General features: G+C 49.7%; 1 protein-coding gene across 1 annotated transcript; it reads right to left on the bottom strand.

Moving 5' to 3' along the window:
* Positions 1–333: 333 nt before the first annotated feature.
* Positions 334–13,070, bottom strand: SIGLEC5 (sialic acid binding Ig like lectin 5). The gene is made up of 9 exons (XM_026488234.4): positions 12,970–13,070; positions 12,498–12,881; positions 11,991–12,272; positions 11,756–11,800; positions 10,945–11,202; positions 10,576–10,860; positions 10,265–10,364; positions 9,378–9,459; positions 334–1,618 (listed from the first exon to the last, which is right to left on the bottom strand). The coding sequence occupies exons 1-9, from the start codon at positions 13,004–13,006 to the stop codon at positions 1,430–1,432; spliced, it is 1,662 nt and encodes a 553-aa protein (XP_026344019.1). The 5' UTR covers positions 13,007–13,070; the 3' UTR covers positions 334–1,429.
* Between the last annotated feature and the right edge of the window lie 4,622 nt (positions 13,071–17,692).

Raw genomic sequence — 17,692 nt, 5'->3', positions numbered from 1 at the left:
AAATCAGAAAAGCACTGGCACTGCCGTGCTACTGGGGAAGTATTGGCTGTTTTCATTTTCGTGCTTTCTTGAAAAAAAAATTAGTCCAATTTTAGAGGAGGGGAGAGCATGAGCTCTTTCTTCCGTCCAGGCTCTCAGCTGGGATCTGTGCGAGGACGCAGGTGGGAAGGACCAGCCGGGGGGCCACCAGGGGAAGCAAAGAGGCAGGGCCTCCAGGAAACGGCTCTCAAACCGCACAGCTGAGGGTTAGAACAACACGGAGGTTGTAAGGAGGAAGGCAGACAGAGGTGCAGACGAGCAGTGCTAAAGATCAAAAATTCCACTGAGTAAATCTGAGGATGTAATTGGCTTTATTCAAAGACTCCCGAATCCAGTAACATCCCTTCTGGTAAAGAGACAGGTGCTCTGAGGAGTTGCACGGAGTGGAAGGTTTTTATAGGCAGGAGGGTGGAGCAAGGGAGTTTTTATCAAAAGAAAAGAAGATTTTTTCAGATCGGGCCATCTTTTGGGGGGAAGATCTTACCCTGCAGATGTCCTCACCAGTAATGATCAGGAAATTTCAGATCCTCTGTTTAAAGGTCACATTTCTGGGAGAGGTTGAAACCACCGTTAATCTTGGTTTGCTCTTGTGGGGGCAAGTGCCTCCATTTTGAGACCGTTGTTTCTTTTCCAACAGGCGCTAGCGGGGAGGCTGTGATGACTTTGGAAGCCAGGGGCGGCTGATGCTTGTGGTGTATTGTCTAAGGCTAGGGAGCCTTGAAAGGGTTTGTCCGGGAGACTCGGGGTCAGCTCTCTGGCTGTTGGACAGATCCCTGTGGGGCCCATCCATGAGACAGGGAAGGGACTGGAGGTCAGGAGGTGAAGGAACGTGCTGGAAGAATTGACAGGTACATGTGGGACGAGGAGAAGACTCCACAGAGATGATAAGATGCTGTATCATGAAGCAAACACCAGGCGAAGGGGCTGGTCTATCCCCGGGCTTTGAAGAGCTCTGGGAAGGAGAATGACACGAGCAGGTTGCTACCCTGCGCCCTGGGCCTGGTCGCCCCCAGCCTCGGGGTAACTTGCCAGCAGGACCCTTCTGTCCAAAGAAGAGAGAGCAGTAGGTACTGATTGCAGGTGAGACAGGTGAGACGGGACGTTTGTTGGTTGATTTCTGCCTGTTAATTTCTTTAATGTCCACGACCACCTCTGAGGCAGGATGCACAATCTCTGATTTACAGAATGGGAAACTGAGGCACAGAGAGACGCAGTGACTTGCTTGACAGCCTACGTTGGAGCCCAAGTCTGCTCTACCTGGGGACGCTCGGCCAGTCCTTCCTGTTCATATTGCCGCAGGGCTCCACGTGCTTCGCCGATCGATCGGCGCCTGACTTCTGTCCCCCAGGGGCTGCGATTCCTCAGGCCAGCACCAAGCGCTCAGCCGTCCTCATTTGCTGGTCTTGATCTCCGAGTACTCGTTGGTGCCAGCGGCGTCCTCCTCAGGTTTCCTCGACTTCATCTCCTGAAAGCTGAAGGAGGCGTAATGGAGCTCCTGTTGCTCCCCTGAGGGAGGGGCGTCCCCCGCAGGGGCCTCCTGAGCCGTGGGGCTGTCTGGCCAGGGCTTTTTCCTGGAACCCTGAGGAAAGGAGAAACAAGGGAGTCAGAGAAGGAGCAAGGCACGTGTGGTCTCCAAGGGAAGTTGGGCTAATGGGACATGTATTCATTCATCCTCCTCTTCACACACACTTCCTACCAATTCAACTACTCACTCATCCATTTAAAATTCTGTAATGTTGGGGCACCTGAGTGGCTCAGTTCATTAAGCATCTGCCTTGGGCTCAATCATGATCCCAGGGGTCCCGGGATGGAGTCCCGCATCGGGCTCCCTGCTTAGGGGAGATCTTTCTTCTCCCTCTGTCGCTCACCCCACTCGTGCTCTCTCTCCAATATGTAAATAAATAAAATCTTAAAAAAATAATAAAAATAAAATGCTGTAATGCAAAAAAATAATAAAATAAAATTCTGTAATGCTATGACTGATTAGGCCATATTGAAGGTTTACTAATCACGTTTAATCCTTAAGTGTGAATGAGACTTATTCTCCCTGTTTTATGGATTAGGGAAACTGAGGTGGAGGAAGGTGAAGTAACTTGCCCAAGTCACTCCTCTAGTCACCGGCAGAGCCAGGAACAAAACTCAGGCCTGCTATGCTATTGGAAATACAAAGGAAATTAAAAATAAATAAATAAATAAAACGTAGTGTTCAAACACTTGAACAAAATAAAGATAAAATTCCCAGAATTGAAGAAAGATAAGCCATCTCGGCTGAAAAGTGCCCCACAAATGCAAGAAAAAAGACCAGGGAAACCACATACTCCAATACAGCATAGCATGGTAAATCTTTTTTTTTTTTAAGATTTTATTTATTTATTTGACAGAGATAGAGACAGCCAGCGAGAGAGGGAACACAACAGGGGGAGTGGGAGAGGAAGAAGCAGGCTCACAGCGGAGGAGCCTGATGTGGGGCTCGATCCCATAACGCCGGGATCACGGCCTGAGCCAAAGGCAGACGCTTAACCGCTGTGCCACCCAGGCGCCCATAGCATAGTAAATCTTAAGCATATCAAAACCAAAGAGAAAAGCGTAAAAGTTTCCAGGGACAATGAGTGGATTACTTACAAATGTGCAAGATTTGGACAGACATAATTTTTTTTCTTTTTTTTTTTGAGAGAAAGAGAGAGTGCAAACGCACAAGCAGGGGGAAGGGCAGTGGGAGAGGGAGAGAGAGAATCTCAAGCAAGCTCCCCACTGAGCACAGAGTCTGACATGGGTCTAGATGTCACCATCCTGAGATCTTGACCTGAGCTGAAATCAAGAGTCAGACACTTAATCACCAGAGCCACCCAGGCGCCCCCAGACATAACATTTCTTGACAGCCACACTGGGTGCAAGAAACAATAGACGACAGTGTTCAAAGCACTGAAGGAAGGGGGTGGTGGTCCCCGGAGGGCTCAGTCAGTAGAGCGTGTGACTTTTAATCTGGGGGCTGTGAGTTTGAGTTCCATGTTGGGTGTAAAGATTACTTAAAAGAAAAATGAGATAAAATCATAAAATAAAGCATTGGAGGAAAATCACTTCGATCCTAGAATTTATATCCTGCCAAATGAAATTCAAATGTAGGAGCATTAAAAAAAATTTTCAAACACACAAGTCCTCAGAAGTCTTGATACACGAAAATCCAAATTGAAAGCACACTGGGAGGAAGAATACGAATAAAAGTAACAAAACCTGAAAGCGCTGCACTAAATCTGGGTCCAAAGGTGACAAAATACCTCCGTCAAATGTGTGGCTGTGTATTACACAAAAGACCAAATAGAAAAATGCGAAGTATGTTCATAATAACCCAGAATGAAAAATGAAGATCTAGAAAAAACACCAACAGTGTGGAAAGTGGAGGGAAAGGAGAACGAGAGATATGTAACAGGACACTAAAGTTTTTTTTTTTTTTAAGATTTATTTATTTATTTGACAGAGATAGAGACAGCCAGCGAGAGAGGGAACACAAGCAGGGGGAGTGGGAGAGGAAGAAGCAGGCTCATAGTGGAGGAGCCTGATGTGGGGCTCGATCCCATAACGCCGGGATCACGCCCTGAGCCGAAGGCAGACGCCTAACCACTGTGCCACCCAGGCGCCCCGGACACTAAAGTTTTTTGTTGGGTATAAGAGAGAGGTTAATTTTTTAAGAAAGGAGAAAATGAAATATTGAAAAAAAATGGAACCAAGTGAAAGGAAAAGGTAAAATAGGAGAACAAAATCCGCATGTATTAATAACCACGGTAAACACAAATAGAGGACGTCAAATTGGATTTGTCCAAACCTGGCTGGCTCAGTCAGTACCAGGAGACTCTTAATCCCAGGGTTGTGAGTTCAAGCCCCACGCTGGGTGTGGAGCCTACTTAAAATTTTTAAGAAATAAAAAATAAAAAATTCTTTTAAAAAGGGGCGCCTGGGTGGCACAGCGGTTAAGCGTCTGCCTTCGGCTCAGGGCGGGATCCCGGCGTTATGGGATCGAGCCCCACATCAGGCTCCTCCGCTATGAGCCTGCTTCTTCCTCTCCCACTCCCCCTGCTTGTGTTCCCTCTCTCGCTGGCTGTCTCTATCTCTGTCGAATAAATAAATAAAATCTTTAAAAAAAAATTCTTTTAAAAAAACTTGGTTATATGCTGTTTACGAAAATCACTTCTGAAGCATAAATAAAATTGGAGGAACAAAGAATGTAAATATATCAGACAGCTTACTAGCCAATGACAAAGTGGTATATCTATATTAAGATCTAACCAACTAGGCTTTAAAACAAAAGGTACCAGTAGGGATAGAGAGGATCACTCTGTGTGATCAAATGTTCAATTCACCGAGAGGATACAGTATTTCTAAAATATGTGGACTCGCAACCTGGACATCAAGAGGCACAAGCTCTTCTGACTGAGCCAGAAAGCTCCCCTGTGATATTTTGTAAATCGAAACAAAAAACCTGTTAAAATGGCCAACAGACCCATGAAAAATGCTCAACCGTCACTCGGCATCAGGGAAATACAAAGCAAAACCACAGTGAGATACCATCTCACACCAGTCAGAATGGCTCAAATTAACCACTCAGGAAACGACAGATGTTGGAAAGGATGCAGAGAAAGGGGAACCCACTGACACTGCTGGGGGGAATGCAAGCTGGTGCAGCCACTCTGGAAAACAGGATGGAGGTTCCTCAAAAGGTTGAAAATAGAGCTACCCTACGACCCAGCAATTACACTACTGGGTATTTACCCCAAAGATACAGATGTAGTGATCCGAAGGGGCCCCTGCACCCCAATGTTCATAGCAGCAATGTCCACGATAGCCAAACTATGGAAAGAGCCCAGATGTCCATCGACAGATGAATGGATAAAGAAGTTGTGATATCTATAGACAATGGAATACTAATCAGCCATCCAAAAATGAAATCTTGCCATTTGCAACGATGTGGATGGAATTAGAGGGTATCATGCTAATAAGTCAATCAGAGAAAGACAATTATCATATGATCTCGCTGATATGTGGAATTCAAGAAACAAAACAGAGGATCATAGGGGAAGAGAGGAAAAAATAAAACAAGACGAAATCAGAGAGGGAGACAAACCATAAGGGACTCTTAAGCATAGGAAACAAAGTGAGGGCAGTAGAGCGGAGGGGGTAACTGGTTGCTGGAGGGATGGGGTAACTGGATGATGGACATTAAGGAGGGCATGTGATGGAAGGAGCACTGGATATTATATAAGACTGATGAATCACAGACCTGTACCCGTGAAACCAATATTACATTATACGTTAATTTTTAAAAAATGAAAAAAAAATGTTAAAAATACTTCAAAGTCGGGGCGCCTGGGTGGCACAGCGGTTAAGCGTCTGCCTTCGGCTCAGGGGTGTTCCGGGATCGAGTCCCACATCAGGCTCCTCTGCTGGGAGCCTGCCTCTTCCTCTCCCACTCCCCCTGCTTGTGTTCCCTCTCTCGCTGGCTGTCTCTATCTCTGTCGAATAAATAAATAAAATCTTTAAAAAAAAATACTTCAAAGTCTATATCCAAATTATTAGCACTAACAAAGGAGCTTAGGAGCACCTGGCTGGCTTATTCGGTGGAGCATGGGACTCTTGATTTCAGGGTTTGTAAGTTCGAGTCCCACATTGGGTGTAGAGATTGTTTAAAACTAAAATCTTAAAAAAAAAAAACAACAGGGGCGCCTGAGTGGCACAGCGGTTAAGCGTCTGCCTTCGGCTCAGGGCGTGATCCCAGCGTTGTGGGATCGAGCCCCACATCAGGCTCCTCCGCTATGAGCCTGCTTCTTCCTCTCCCACTCCCCCTGCTTGTGTTCCCTCTCTCGCTGGCTGTCTCTATCTCTGTCGAATAAATAAATAAAATCTTAAAAAAAAAAAAGAATGTCCTATTAAAAAAAAAAAAATAAAAAAAACAACAACAACACAAGAGCTTAGCAAGCCGGAAGAACATACGATCAATAAACAAGTAATTGCTTTTCACACGTTGCTGCATCTACTGAGAGAACGAAGACGATTCTCAGCATCCAGACCAGCACCGCAGAGAGCTGGGGGTCACTGAGGAGATGAACGTTTACGGTGGCGCCCCAGGAGAACTCTGCAGGGGTGTTCGGCCCCGCCAGAGTAGAAAGAAGGAGAAGTTCTGTGGACAAATTAAGGAACTGGCTGTTCAATCTTCTGCTGCCGATTACCCACACTCCGTGTGACAGAAACCTCTGTGACCAGAGGACGGGGTCTGAGTGTGCTCACTTCCCCGTCACTGATTCAGGAGAGTGAGTCATTTATTGAAATTTCAATTTATCGAAGTATAAAATTTCTTAGAAGAAAATCTGCAGAGAATGCATGACGCCAGGTTTCTTGGGCAATATCTGAAGTCCAAGAGGACAAGCTGATTCTTGAAGGAAAGAACATTATAGTTGCATCAAATTCAGCTGCTTTGATTCAGCTAGCCACGACAGTTAAAACAAGAATGTCACAAATATTTCAGACGGCGCATCTATCTCTGTAAAAGTACAGTGCAGCAGGCTTGCGAGGAGATCTAAGAAGGGTCCAGCTACCAAAGCCACGGGAATCTAAATCTAAAAAATTTGTCATTTTTTAAAATGCTAAAGCACTTTACAAAGTTTTAAAAGTTGTTTATTATTATTATTTTTTTTTAGTAATCTCTACACCCAACATGGGGCTTGAACCCCTGAGCCTGAGATCAAAAGTCGCACGCTCCTCCCACTGAGCCAGCCAGGCGTCCCAACCCTTCATAACTGTTTAAAGATTTTTTTTTTATTTATTTATGTGACAGAGAGACAGCCAGCGAGAGAGGGAACACAGCAGGGGAGTGGGAGAGGAAGAAGCAGGCTCCCAGCCGAGGAGCCCGATGTGGGACTCGATCCCAGAACGCCAGGATCACGCCCTGAGCCGAAGGCAGACGCCTAATGACTGCGCTACCCAGGCGCCCCCCAACCCTTCATAACTGTTTAAAAAAAATTTATTTATTTATTTGAAAGAGAGAGAGTAAGCGTGCGTGCACGTGTGTGTAAGTAAGGGTGGGGGGAGGGGGAGAGGGGGAGAGGGAGAGAGAGTTATGAGCAGACTCACACTGAGCACAGAGCCTGGTGCAGGGCTCGATATCACCACCCTGAGATCATGATCTGATCCAAAATCAAGAGCCGGCTGTTCACCCTCCTGAGCCACCCAGGCGCCCCAACACTTCATAAATTGTTAACAAATGTTCATCCTGCGTATCATTGATGAGTGATCAGAAAACGCACTTTTAGGGGGCGCCTGGGTGGCTCAGTCGTTAAGCATCTGCCTTTGGCTCAGGGCATGATCCTGGCGTTCTGGGATCGAGCCCCACATCAGGCTCCCCAGTCAGCAGGGAGTCTGCTTCTCCCTCTCCCTCTGCCGCTCCCCCTGCTTGTGCTGTCTCTCAAATAAATAAAATCTTAAAAAAGGAAGAAAGAAAGAAAGAAAGAAAGAAAGAAAGAAAGAAAGAAAGAAAGAAATATATACTTGAATATCCTTCTAGTCTTAGAATAAGAAAGATTTTTCTTAAATGAGACCCAAAAGTCACTCAACAGAGAAGAGGAGATTGGTGAATATGGTTATATTACATCTAAGAACTAACGTTCATCAAGGTCACCTTTAAAAAGTGAAGACAAGTCAGTCACTGGGAGAAGATATTTACAATGCATATAACCGAAAAAAAAAATAGTATGAAAATGTATAAAGCTTTCCAATAAAGTCAATAAGAAAGTCAAACACCCAATAGGGAAATGGGCTGCAGATGGGACCAGGCGTTTTAGAGAGGAGGTGTTCACGTGCCAGTGAAGACAGAGAGATGTCATCCTCACTGGCAGCCAATGAAATGCAAATCAATACCGTAGTGAGATAGTGAGACGACGAAAAACATTCAGAAAACCAAGTGCTGGAGAGAGTATAAATCAACAGGATCCAATAGGCACAGACGGATGTGTAAGTAGATGCCCTTGCCCCGGGAAACCTTGCAAATCGGAGCATTCACATACCGTCCGGCCGAGTAATTCAACTCTTGTTACCGCTAAAGAAAAGCTCGTGCATGTGACTGCAATGGGATACGAACAAGAACATCCGGAACAGCTCGAATGTCCAGCAGCAGGACCGTAGACAATAGATACGATCACAGAATGACACAGACAACTGCGACTTCGCACCACAGACAGGAACCTCCTCGATGTAACTTGCGGTGTCGGGTCTACAAAAAGCAAGTCGAAGAAGAGCGCACAGAACGTGACAAGCTCTGTCAGTTCCGAAGCAATGACATGAAACAGCGACTCTTGCAGACATATGGGATATGGGATAACGCCAGCTACTAAAGAGTCCGATGGGTCACAGAGCGACCTGGGCAGATAGAAGTTCGGGTCAGCGTCTGAGGTCTTAGGCTGGATAGGAGGCTCCCAGTTGCTCATCGTATCGTGAACAAAATACGTAAGTGCAAACGAACGATGCTTGCTCCTGAGATAAGAGCTTGGTCACGAATGAAGCACTTTGGGTAACTCCATTGAGGGTAACACGGGTGCAATTTTATAAGCGGGGAGAGGGGACAGGTTGCACACAGATGGAGTGAGAGACAGTTGCAGCCCCCCGCCCTCAGAGACGTCACAAATACAAGAGGGCGGAGACAGGAAAAGGCAGTGATGTTATGTGAGGTGCCCCTCGAGACAGGGATGGACATGGAGCTCGGGGCACGTAGGGGAGAGAGGTGTGGACACTGGCGGGGAGGGAGAGGGCAAAGGTTTCCCAGAGCGGAAGCTGTTAGTACTGGAGCTAGAAGGACGATCCCAGGAGGGGCTCTGTGGGAATGGCGACAGGAGCACATTCCAGGTGGGAGGAACTGTGCATGCAAAAGCTCTCAGTCATAGGGGAGCAGGTGTGCATGGAGACCGTGAGAAGGCCAGTGTGGCTGGAGTGGCCATCAGGGGAGACCTCTCGAAGGACTTTAAATATGAGACCAAGAAACGTGACCCGATTCTCTAAACAGTGGCAGCAAACAACATCATTGGAACTCCCGAATGGCTGGAAAGCCGTCGATCTGGGGAGAGGCTCTGTCAGGCTGTGCCCGGCAAAGAGTGATCAACGGTAGCGGAACAAGAGGTGACCAGAGGGCCACTGGGTCTGGGAGATAAAGGCAAAAAACAGAAGGCAAGTCAACTCCCAGGTGTCCGCCCAGGTGACCGGGGTGGAGCAGGCGGTGGGGAAATGCTAGAAGCTCCATCTGGACTCCGAGTGGACAAGCCCAGGGCCCCCCAGCTGCGTGAGGGAACGCCAGCATCACTCACCCAGGCAACTGTACCCATGACAGGGTCTTCATCATCCAGGCCCTCTCGACTCCCGGATGCTTGCTTCCTACGGGCTTTCACTCTAAGGGGAGAAACCAGCACGCTGTAACCACGGTGGCTCGGGCACACATGGGCGGGCTGCCCACTGTCTGGTGAGACGGCATCTGGACCCTGGAACCAGCCTCAGACCTTCCTGACGTGCAAGGAAGCACTCCGTGCCCTCCGATGAGCAGAGGTTTGGCCAGACCAAACTTCCACCACTAAAGATCCCTCTAACACAGAAAAACGTGTGCCCGAGCGGTCACAGCCGTGTTATTCGTGGTAGCCGAAGAGTAGAAACAACCCAAATATCTATCAGTAGATGAATGACAGACAAATGTGCTCCGTCCATGCGATCGCTCGGCATATGGAAATGGAAAAAGGATCAAGGACTGACACACGCGTCAACATGCGTGAACCTTGAAGACATCACGCTAAGGGAACGAGGACGGTCCCAAGGGACCGCGTGTTCTATGATTCCACTTACACAGAATGTCCGGAATAGACAAATGTACAGACACAGAATATAGATTGGTGGTTGCCTAGGGCTGGGGGAGGAGGGGGGCAGGAGGGAAATTAAGGAGGAGAGGGTTTCTTTTGTTTGTTTCTTTTTCATTTGGGGGCTGATGACAAAGTCCTATAATTGTGGTTACGGATGCGCGACTCGGAATTTACTAAAAACCATTGAATTGTGCACTGTCAAAGTATGGGGATTATATCTCAATACAACTGTTATCCCCCCACTGCCCAAAAGAGACGCCCTCTGGATCTACTGCACTCCGCTCTGCATTTCTGGGCTTGAGTGACCTCTCTCCGCACTCCCTGTACCTCCCCGGACAAAGACTTACATGCAAAAGAAGAGGAGGCAGAGAGTCAGGGACACCAAAGCCATAGCACCAGCACCTCCGAGCGCTGCAGGCACGGCTCCTGCCGGGAACGCGCATTTCCCTGCAGAGAAGAGGTGTGTCGAGACTCACTTCCAGGACTCGTCTCTTGTTTTCCTACCTCCTCGCGGAACTTGCTGAAGGTTCTACTTAGGCCCCAGACAGAGCACCCCATGCCACCAATAGCCCTCTGTGCAGGCCCCAGCTTCCCCGGCCTCAGGCTTCTCCAGGATCCAGACTCCCTTCTACACGTCTGCTCCCCGACAGCCCCAGACCTGGGAGCAGCAGGACGGCGGCACTCTGGGACCAGTGTGCGTTCCGGGCCTCGCAGCTGAGTCGGAGGCTGGAGTCCAGCGGCCCGCTGAGGCTCAGGGAGCTGTTGGCCCAGGGCCCCGCAGAGCTGGAGGTGACGGTCCAGGAGGCGTTGCTGTGGTTCCCCTCCAGCAGCCCCTCCCCCAGCCGCCAGCGCAGGGTGGGGGCGGGCTGGGCTCTCGAGGAGCAGTGGCAGTGCAGCCCCTCGCCCTCCCAGGAGCAGGAGGGGGGGAGCAGCCGTGGGGCATCTACGGGAGGGAGGAGAAGGGTCAGTGGTGCCTCTCCTCCCCAGGCCCCAGGGCAGCCTGTCCCCCAGGGGTCCCCACACTCACAGAGCACAGAGAGATGCAGGGAGATGTGCTGAAAGCCCAGCCAGTTCTGAGCTTGGCAGGTGAGGTCTCCTTCCTCCTCAGCCCCTACTTGAGGCAAGTCCAGGATTGGACTCTTGCAGATGGGAGTGGCATTCAGGGCGGGGGACCCCCGGAACCAGCTCAGCTCGGCAGGGGGGTTGCTGTCAGCATCACAGCGCAGCCGCAGAGCCTGGCCCTCCCGGATGAGAATGGATGAGGTGTTTTGCAGAGTCCCTAGGGCTTTGAGGAGAGACATGAGGAGAGAGAGAGAGAGAGAGGACACCAGCTGTGGAGTCTGGCAGTCTCCATCCTTCCCTCCTTCCCAGGAGCTGGTTGGCATTTCCCTCTCCCTCCTTGACCCAATGACTTGGTTCCGCCAGGGTTGACAGGCTGGGTCTTACACCCAAAAGAGGTTGACCTCAAGTATCTGGGCCTTGTATCTTCAGGGGAGGCTGAGTGTCCCCCTGGGACACGCCTGGACTGTTCGGTGGCTTCACTCAGTGAACACAGCAGGAAATAGGAGGGAGGAGGCTGGGGTGCAGGGGTAGGTGGGAAACCAGAGGAGGGCGTCGGTGAGGTGAAGTGGGCTTTGAACAGTTTGTGCGTGTGGGCGTGGGAATGCAGGTGCATGCGACCGTGGGACGTGGAGGAGGGAGGCTGGTGACTTTTATCCTTGCTTTTCCCGTATCTGATCCCATTCAAGCTATAATCCTCACCCCCTTGCTGGGAGCTGACCCCCTACGCCCACCCCAGGGCCAGGTCCCAGCCCCCAAGAAAACAGGTTCTTTCCTACCTGCAACATCGCTGCAGTTACTGATGGTGAGGTTCTGGGGAGCGTCTAGGATGCAAAGATATGGCCTGCTTTAGCCGTGAAGATTGGGAGGGAAGTTGACCCAGCACCCAAGGAGGAGTAGGGGAACATGGAGAAGGCGGGGATTGCTGTCCTGGTCCCCTCCCCACCTACACTCCCAAGGCGCACACAGGATCCCCGCTGCCCCGAGGGACGCACCCTTCCCTCCAGCACTCACAGGAGACATTGAGCCTGATGGTTCTCTCCACGGTGCCCTGAGTTCCTGACAGCTGCACCTGACAGGTGAGGTTGCTGCCGTGGTCCCGCGGCCTCGGGGTGAGGGTCAGCACCGAGGACCTGAGAGTCCCAGGGTCCAGTGAGTCAAGAGAACCCCCCACCCAGGAGAAGAAGGCGAGAGATCTTCCTTCTTCGCAGGATCCCGGCAGACTGCAGGTCAGGTTTGTGGGATGGCCAGACTTGAGGGGCTCCAGAAAGTGGATGTCGGGTTTCTGTGTCAGGGCTGAGGAGGAGAGAGGGAGGTGCCTGGGCCCCAGGGAGGTGGGGACCCAGAGTGTGACCCTGAGAGGGACCAGGGCCTCAGGGCACAAGCTGACCCCGGGCCCCCACATCTCTTCCCACCTTCCCAGCCCCAAGACCTGGAGCAGGGAATGTTCCAGTGTCCTGTTCCTGTTCTAAGAGGGGGGTCTCCACGTCCCAGAGCCCTCTCCTGGGGCCCCTGCCGTACCTGTCACCTGCAGGGTCAGCCGCTTATCTTCGTAAGTATATTTACTGTAGTCTCCTGTATCCACTTGGAACTCGTAGGCTCCCTGGTCGCTCGTCCTGGCCTCTCTGATTCTCAGGGAGCAGTTGTTGTCCCGAGAGTTCCCAACGAGGAGGAATCGGCCCTGGGTCTCTGTCTTCACCCTTTTCGTTGGGTCATTTGTAGCCACAGGATAACGTCTGTATGAGCTGTCCCCAACCCGGAACCAGTTCATGTAGGGCATCCCAGGGGGAGACCACGAGCTCCAGGGGTAGGAGAAGGAGCAGGGCACCTGGACACACAGACCCTCCTGCACCATCGCCGAGTCCTGAACTCGGAGCTCGTACCCTGGATCCTCCTGCAGGGACCCTGCGGGCACATGGGGGCTCAGCTCTGGCTGTGGCTCCAGCCCCCTCCCACCTGCACCCGGCCAGCCCCCCTCCCTCGGCCCACTCACCCCCCCAGAGCAGGGGCAGCAGCAGCAGGGGCACCATGTCTGCACCGGCCAGGGCAGGAGCCCGTGTTCAGGTCCCTCTGGCAGGGAAGGAAATGGCCCAAACTGGGGGGTGAGGCCAAGGAAGCCCCGACAGGAAGCCGTGGGTGACAGAGCTGTGGTCACCACAGAAGGGGAACTTGGGCAGCAGGGGCCATGGGGGGGGTGGAGCTGAGAACCGATCAGGTCTCCCCTCTGCATCTGACACAGCAGGGGAGAATACAGAGGCCCCCAGAGCCTGGGATGCTTGTCGGGATGTGAATCTGGACGTGATCGCCTTCCAAAGACGATTTAAATCAGGAGTGAGGGGCGCCTGGGTAGCGCAGTCGTTAAAGCGTCTGCCTTCGGCTCAGGGCGTGATCCCGGCGTTCCGGGATCGAGTCCCACATCGGGCTCCTCCGCTGGGAGCCTGCTTCTTCCTCTCTCACTCCCCTGCTGTGTTCCCTCTGTCGCTGTCTGTCTGTCACATAAATAAATAAAATCTTAAAAAAAAAAATAAATAAATAAATAAATAAATCAGGAGTGAGCTCAGCGGAGGGCCAGAGCAGCTAGAAAAGAGAAACAGGAGTGTGCAGGCAGCCTCAGCCCCGAGCCCCAGCCCTTTCTCTTCCGAGTTCCCCATCAGCCTGGGCGTCCAGCCCCGGGGCTGCTTCGGGGAGTCCTGTGCAGGGCCAGTGGGTCTTAGCTCCCCATCATGTCCTACAGTCCCTTAGACACGTACCAAACCTGGAGCCCCCCGGAGCCGCAGCTCCTGGACTTCGACAGTCATCCAGACCCACCGCAGCAACGTCCCGCGGATCTGGGGAGACAGTCCTCAGGTAAGGAACCTGATGCGACAACTAGGAGGTGAGAGCTGGATCTCCTCTCTCTGCGGAGGAGAGGCGAAGAGAGAGCAGCTCCCCCCTTTGAGGGCCACGAGGAGTGGGACCAGATGCAGAGCCAGGAGGACGAGGTGGCCATCACGGAGCAGGATCTGGAACTTACTAAAGAGCGAAGAAGGGCAATTCGGCAGCAGCAGGCTGACATTTGGGACGCTCATCACATGTCTAAAGATCTGGCCATGCCACGGGCGCCTGGGTGGCTCAGTCGGTTAAGTGTCCCAGGGTCCTGGGATCGAGTCCTGCATTAGGCTCTCTGCTCAGCGGGGAGCCCACTTCTCTGTCTGCCCCTCCCTCCACTCATGTTCCCTCTCTCTCTCAAATAAATAAAACGTTTAAAAAAAAAAAAGATTTGGCTGTGCTGATCCATGACCAAGGTGACCCAATGACAGCAGAGAAGCCAATGTGCAAAGGTCAAACAAAGGGGGTACACCCAGAGCCCCTGGCCAGCTACAGCAAGCTGCTTCACTATAGGGGAAAAAAACCTCTCACAAAGAACATCTACATTCTGGTGCTTGTCCTGTTAGTGATGACTGCAATCCTGGGACTTATTAGCTGGCAAATTTGAAGCAATTGCTTCAGAGCTGCCTTCTGCTGAGCTGTTTTCAGGGGCCAGTGCTTCTTGGAGTCTTGCCAGAACAAACAAACATCGCAGGAAGGGAACATATATGCTGGAATGACCTGTCATAATTTAGTTAGAAACTAACGTCTAGCTAGACAGTGTTTTGCAATTTACATATACAGTATATCGGTTTCTCGGATTAGTAGGAGTTAATTTATGTGGATTTTGCTTGCTTTTGTATTCTGATTGCCCTCCACCCCGAGTGCTTACTGAAACTTGCATTCTAGATATTTTTTTTTTTAGATATTCATGTTTTGACAGGTGACACCGGAATCTTGTAATATCACCATTTTAGTGTATACAAGATTCATCTTTTTACTAGCGCCTGAGATAGAATTACCTTCTGGCACCCAGGATGCTGGACCTGTCAGAAACTATATAATAAGCCAGCACTTTTTATTACTTAACATTTTCATTTGAATTTCTAAGCAGAAAGCTGCTTTGAAAGATTTTGGCAATGTGTTTAACTGGAAAGCAAACAATTGCACTGTGATCCAGGTTAAAAGTATGGATTGGGTGGGGCGCCTGGGTGGCACAGCGGTTAATCGTCTGCCTTCGGCTCAGAGCGTGATCCCGGCATTACGGGATCGAGTCCCACATCAGGCTCTTCCGCTATGAGCCTGCTTCTTCCTCTCCCACTCCCCCTGCTTGTGTTCCCTCTCTCGCTGGCTGTCTCTCTCTGTCGAATAAATAAATAAAATCTTTAAAAAAAAAAAAAAAAAGTATGGATTGGAGGGGCGCCTGGGTGGCACAGTCGTTGAGCGTCTGCCTTCGGCTCAGGGCGTGATCCCGGCGTTGTGGGATCGAGCCCCACATCAGGCTCCTCTGCTATGAGCCTGCTTCTTCCTTTCCCACTCCCCCTGCTTGTGCTCCCTCTCTCGCTGGCTGTCTTTATCTCTGTCGAATAAATAAATAAAATCTTTTTTTTAAAGATTTTATTTATTTATTTATTTATTTATTCATATATGTGCCAAATGTGATATTTCTTTTCTAAGGAGTGATCTCAACATTTGTATAAATATTATGCTCCCCAGAACCGAGGACTGTCTCTGCTGAGTGAACAGAGGTAACAAGAGGTAACCAGGTATACCCCTCCACTCCCCTCTCCTCATGAATTGCAGGGGACAGTGCCTTGGGCAGAGCGGGATTAAAGAAGGCAAGTCTTGGGGCGCCTGGGTGGCTCAGCTGTTAAGCGTCTGCCTTCGGCTCAGGGCGTGATCCCAGGGTCCTGGGATCGAGGGTCCTGGGATCGAGCCCCGCATCGGGCTCCCTGCTCAGCGGGAAGCCTGCTTCTCCCTCTCCCACTCCCCCTGCTTGTGTTCCCTCTCTCGCTACCTTTCTCTGTCAAATAAATGAATAAAATTAAAATAAAAATAAAAATAAAAAAATAAAGAAGGTAAGTTTCCCACACTGTGCAGCATAAACTCACATCGCCTGGGGGTCTGACAAATCTCAAGCTGGAATCATCCAAAAAGACAAGCAACAAGTGTTGGCAAGGACGTGGAAACAAAGAGAAACTTCGTGTGCTGTTGGTGGGAGCGTAAATTGGTGCAGCCACTCTGAAAACAGGATGGAGGTTCCTCAAGAAATTAAAAATAGAACTACCATATGGTCCAGCAATACCGCTTCCGGTATGTATCTGAAGGAAAGGAAAGCACTAAGTCAAAAAGACACATGCACCTGTGTGTCCGCCGCGGCATTAGCCACGATAGGACAAGAGCAGCGATAGGAAACAACATGAGCGACCACGCACAGACGACTGGATAAAGAAGATGGAGCTCATATGTACACGATGGAGTGCTCTTCAGCCCTGAAAAGATTAGGAAATCCTGCCATTTGTGACAACACAGGTGGACCTCGAGGGCAGTATGCCAAGTGAAATAAGTCAGACGGAGAAAGAGAAGTACCATATGATCTCACTTATATGTGAGAAACAAAAAGAAACAAAAAACAGAAGAACACATTGTTGGCTGCTAGAGGCCAGGGGCGGGCAGAATGGACGAAGGAGGTCAAAAAGTACAAACTTCTCTGTGGTCCGTGTATACAATGGATATTACTCAGCCATCAGAAAGCACGATTACCCAACATTGGCGGCAACAGGGACGGGACTGGAGGGGATGGTGCTAAGTGAAATAAGTCAAGCAAAGAAAGCTAATTATCAGATGGTTTCACGCATTTGTGGAACATAAGGAATAGCAGGGAGATCCGTGGGAGAAGGAAGGGTAGAAGGAAGGGGGGGGGGGTAAACAGAAGGGGGAAGGAACCACGAGAGAGTATGGACTCTGGGAAACAAACTGAGGGCTTCAGAGGGGAGGGGGGTGGGGGATCGGGATAGGATGATGATGGGTATTAAGGAGGGCACGTATTGCATGGAGCGCTGGGCGTTATACGCAAACAATGAATCATGGAACACTACATCAAAAACTAAGGATGTCCTGTATGGTGACTAACATAACATAATAAAAAATTTTTTTAAAAAAAGTACAAACTTCTGGGGCCCTGGCTGGCTCAGTCAGTAAAGCATGTGACTCTTGATCTCAGGGTTGAGAGTTCGAGCCCCAAGCTGGGTATAGATATTGCTTAAAAAAATAAAATCTTAAAACAAAACAAAACAAAAGTACAAATTTCCGGGGCGCCTGACTGGCTAGGTCGGAAGAACATGCAACCCTTGATCTTGGGGTCATGAGTTCAAGCCCCGTGTTGGGTGTAGAGATTACTAAAAATATAAAGAAATAAACTTAAAAAAATAGTACAGACTCCCAGCTGTAAAATAAGTCCTGGGGACATACCGTACAGCACGGTGACCATAATTAACAGTGCTGTATTCGATATTTGAAAGTGGCTAAGAGAGTAGATCTTAAAAGTTCTCATCACAAGAAAAAAGGTGTAACTATGTATAGTGATGGATGTTGACTAGACAGTGTGGCGATCATTTTCTAATCCACGCAAATACTGAATCACTGTGTTGTACACTGGAAACTAATGATATCTGTCAAATGTATTTCAACAAAAAATCTTAAAAACACCAAAAAAAAAAAAAAAGTTCTCAAGCTGGGTACTTAAAGTGGTCCAGCACGTCCAGGCAGGGCTCCATTCACCTCCCGATATCTGCATAACGAGTTCTTCATATTCAATTCCCTCCGCTGAAACTTACCATGGCTTCTATTTTCACGATTGGCCCTTGACC

The sequence above is a fragment of the Ursus arctos genome, unplaced genomic scaffold, assembly GCF_023065955.2.
Source record: "Ursus arctos isolate Adak ecotype North America unplaced genomic scaffold, UrsArc2.0 scaffold_19, whole genome shotgun sequence".
NCBI classification, from domain to species: Eukaryota; Metazoa; Chordata; class Mammalia; order Carnivora; family Ursidae; genus Ursus; species Ursus arctos.
Note: the sequence above shows the minus strand (reverse complement) of the source record. Positions and strands in the feature narration are given on the sequence as shown.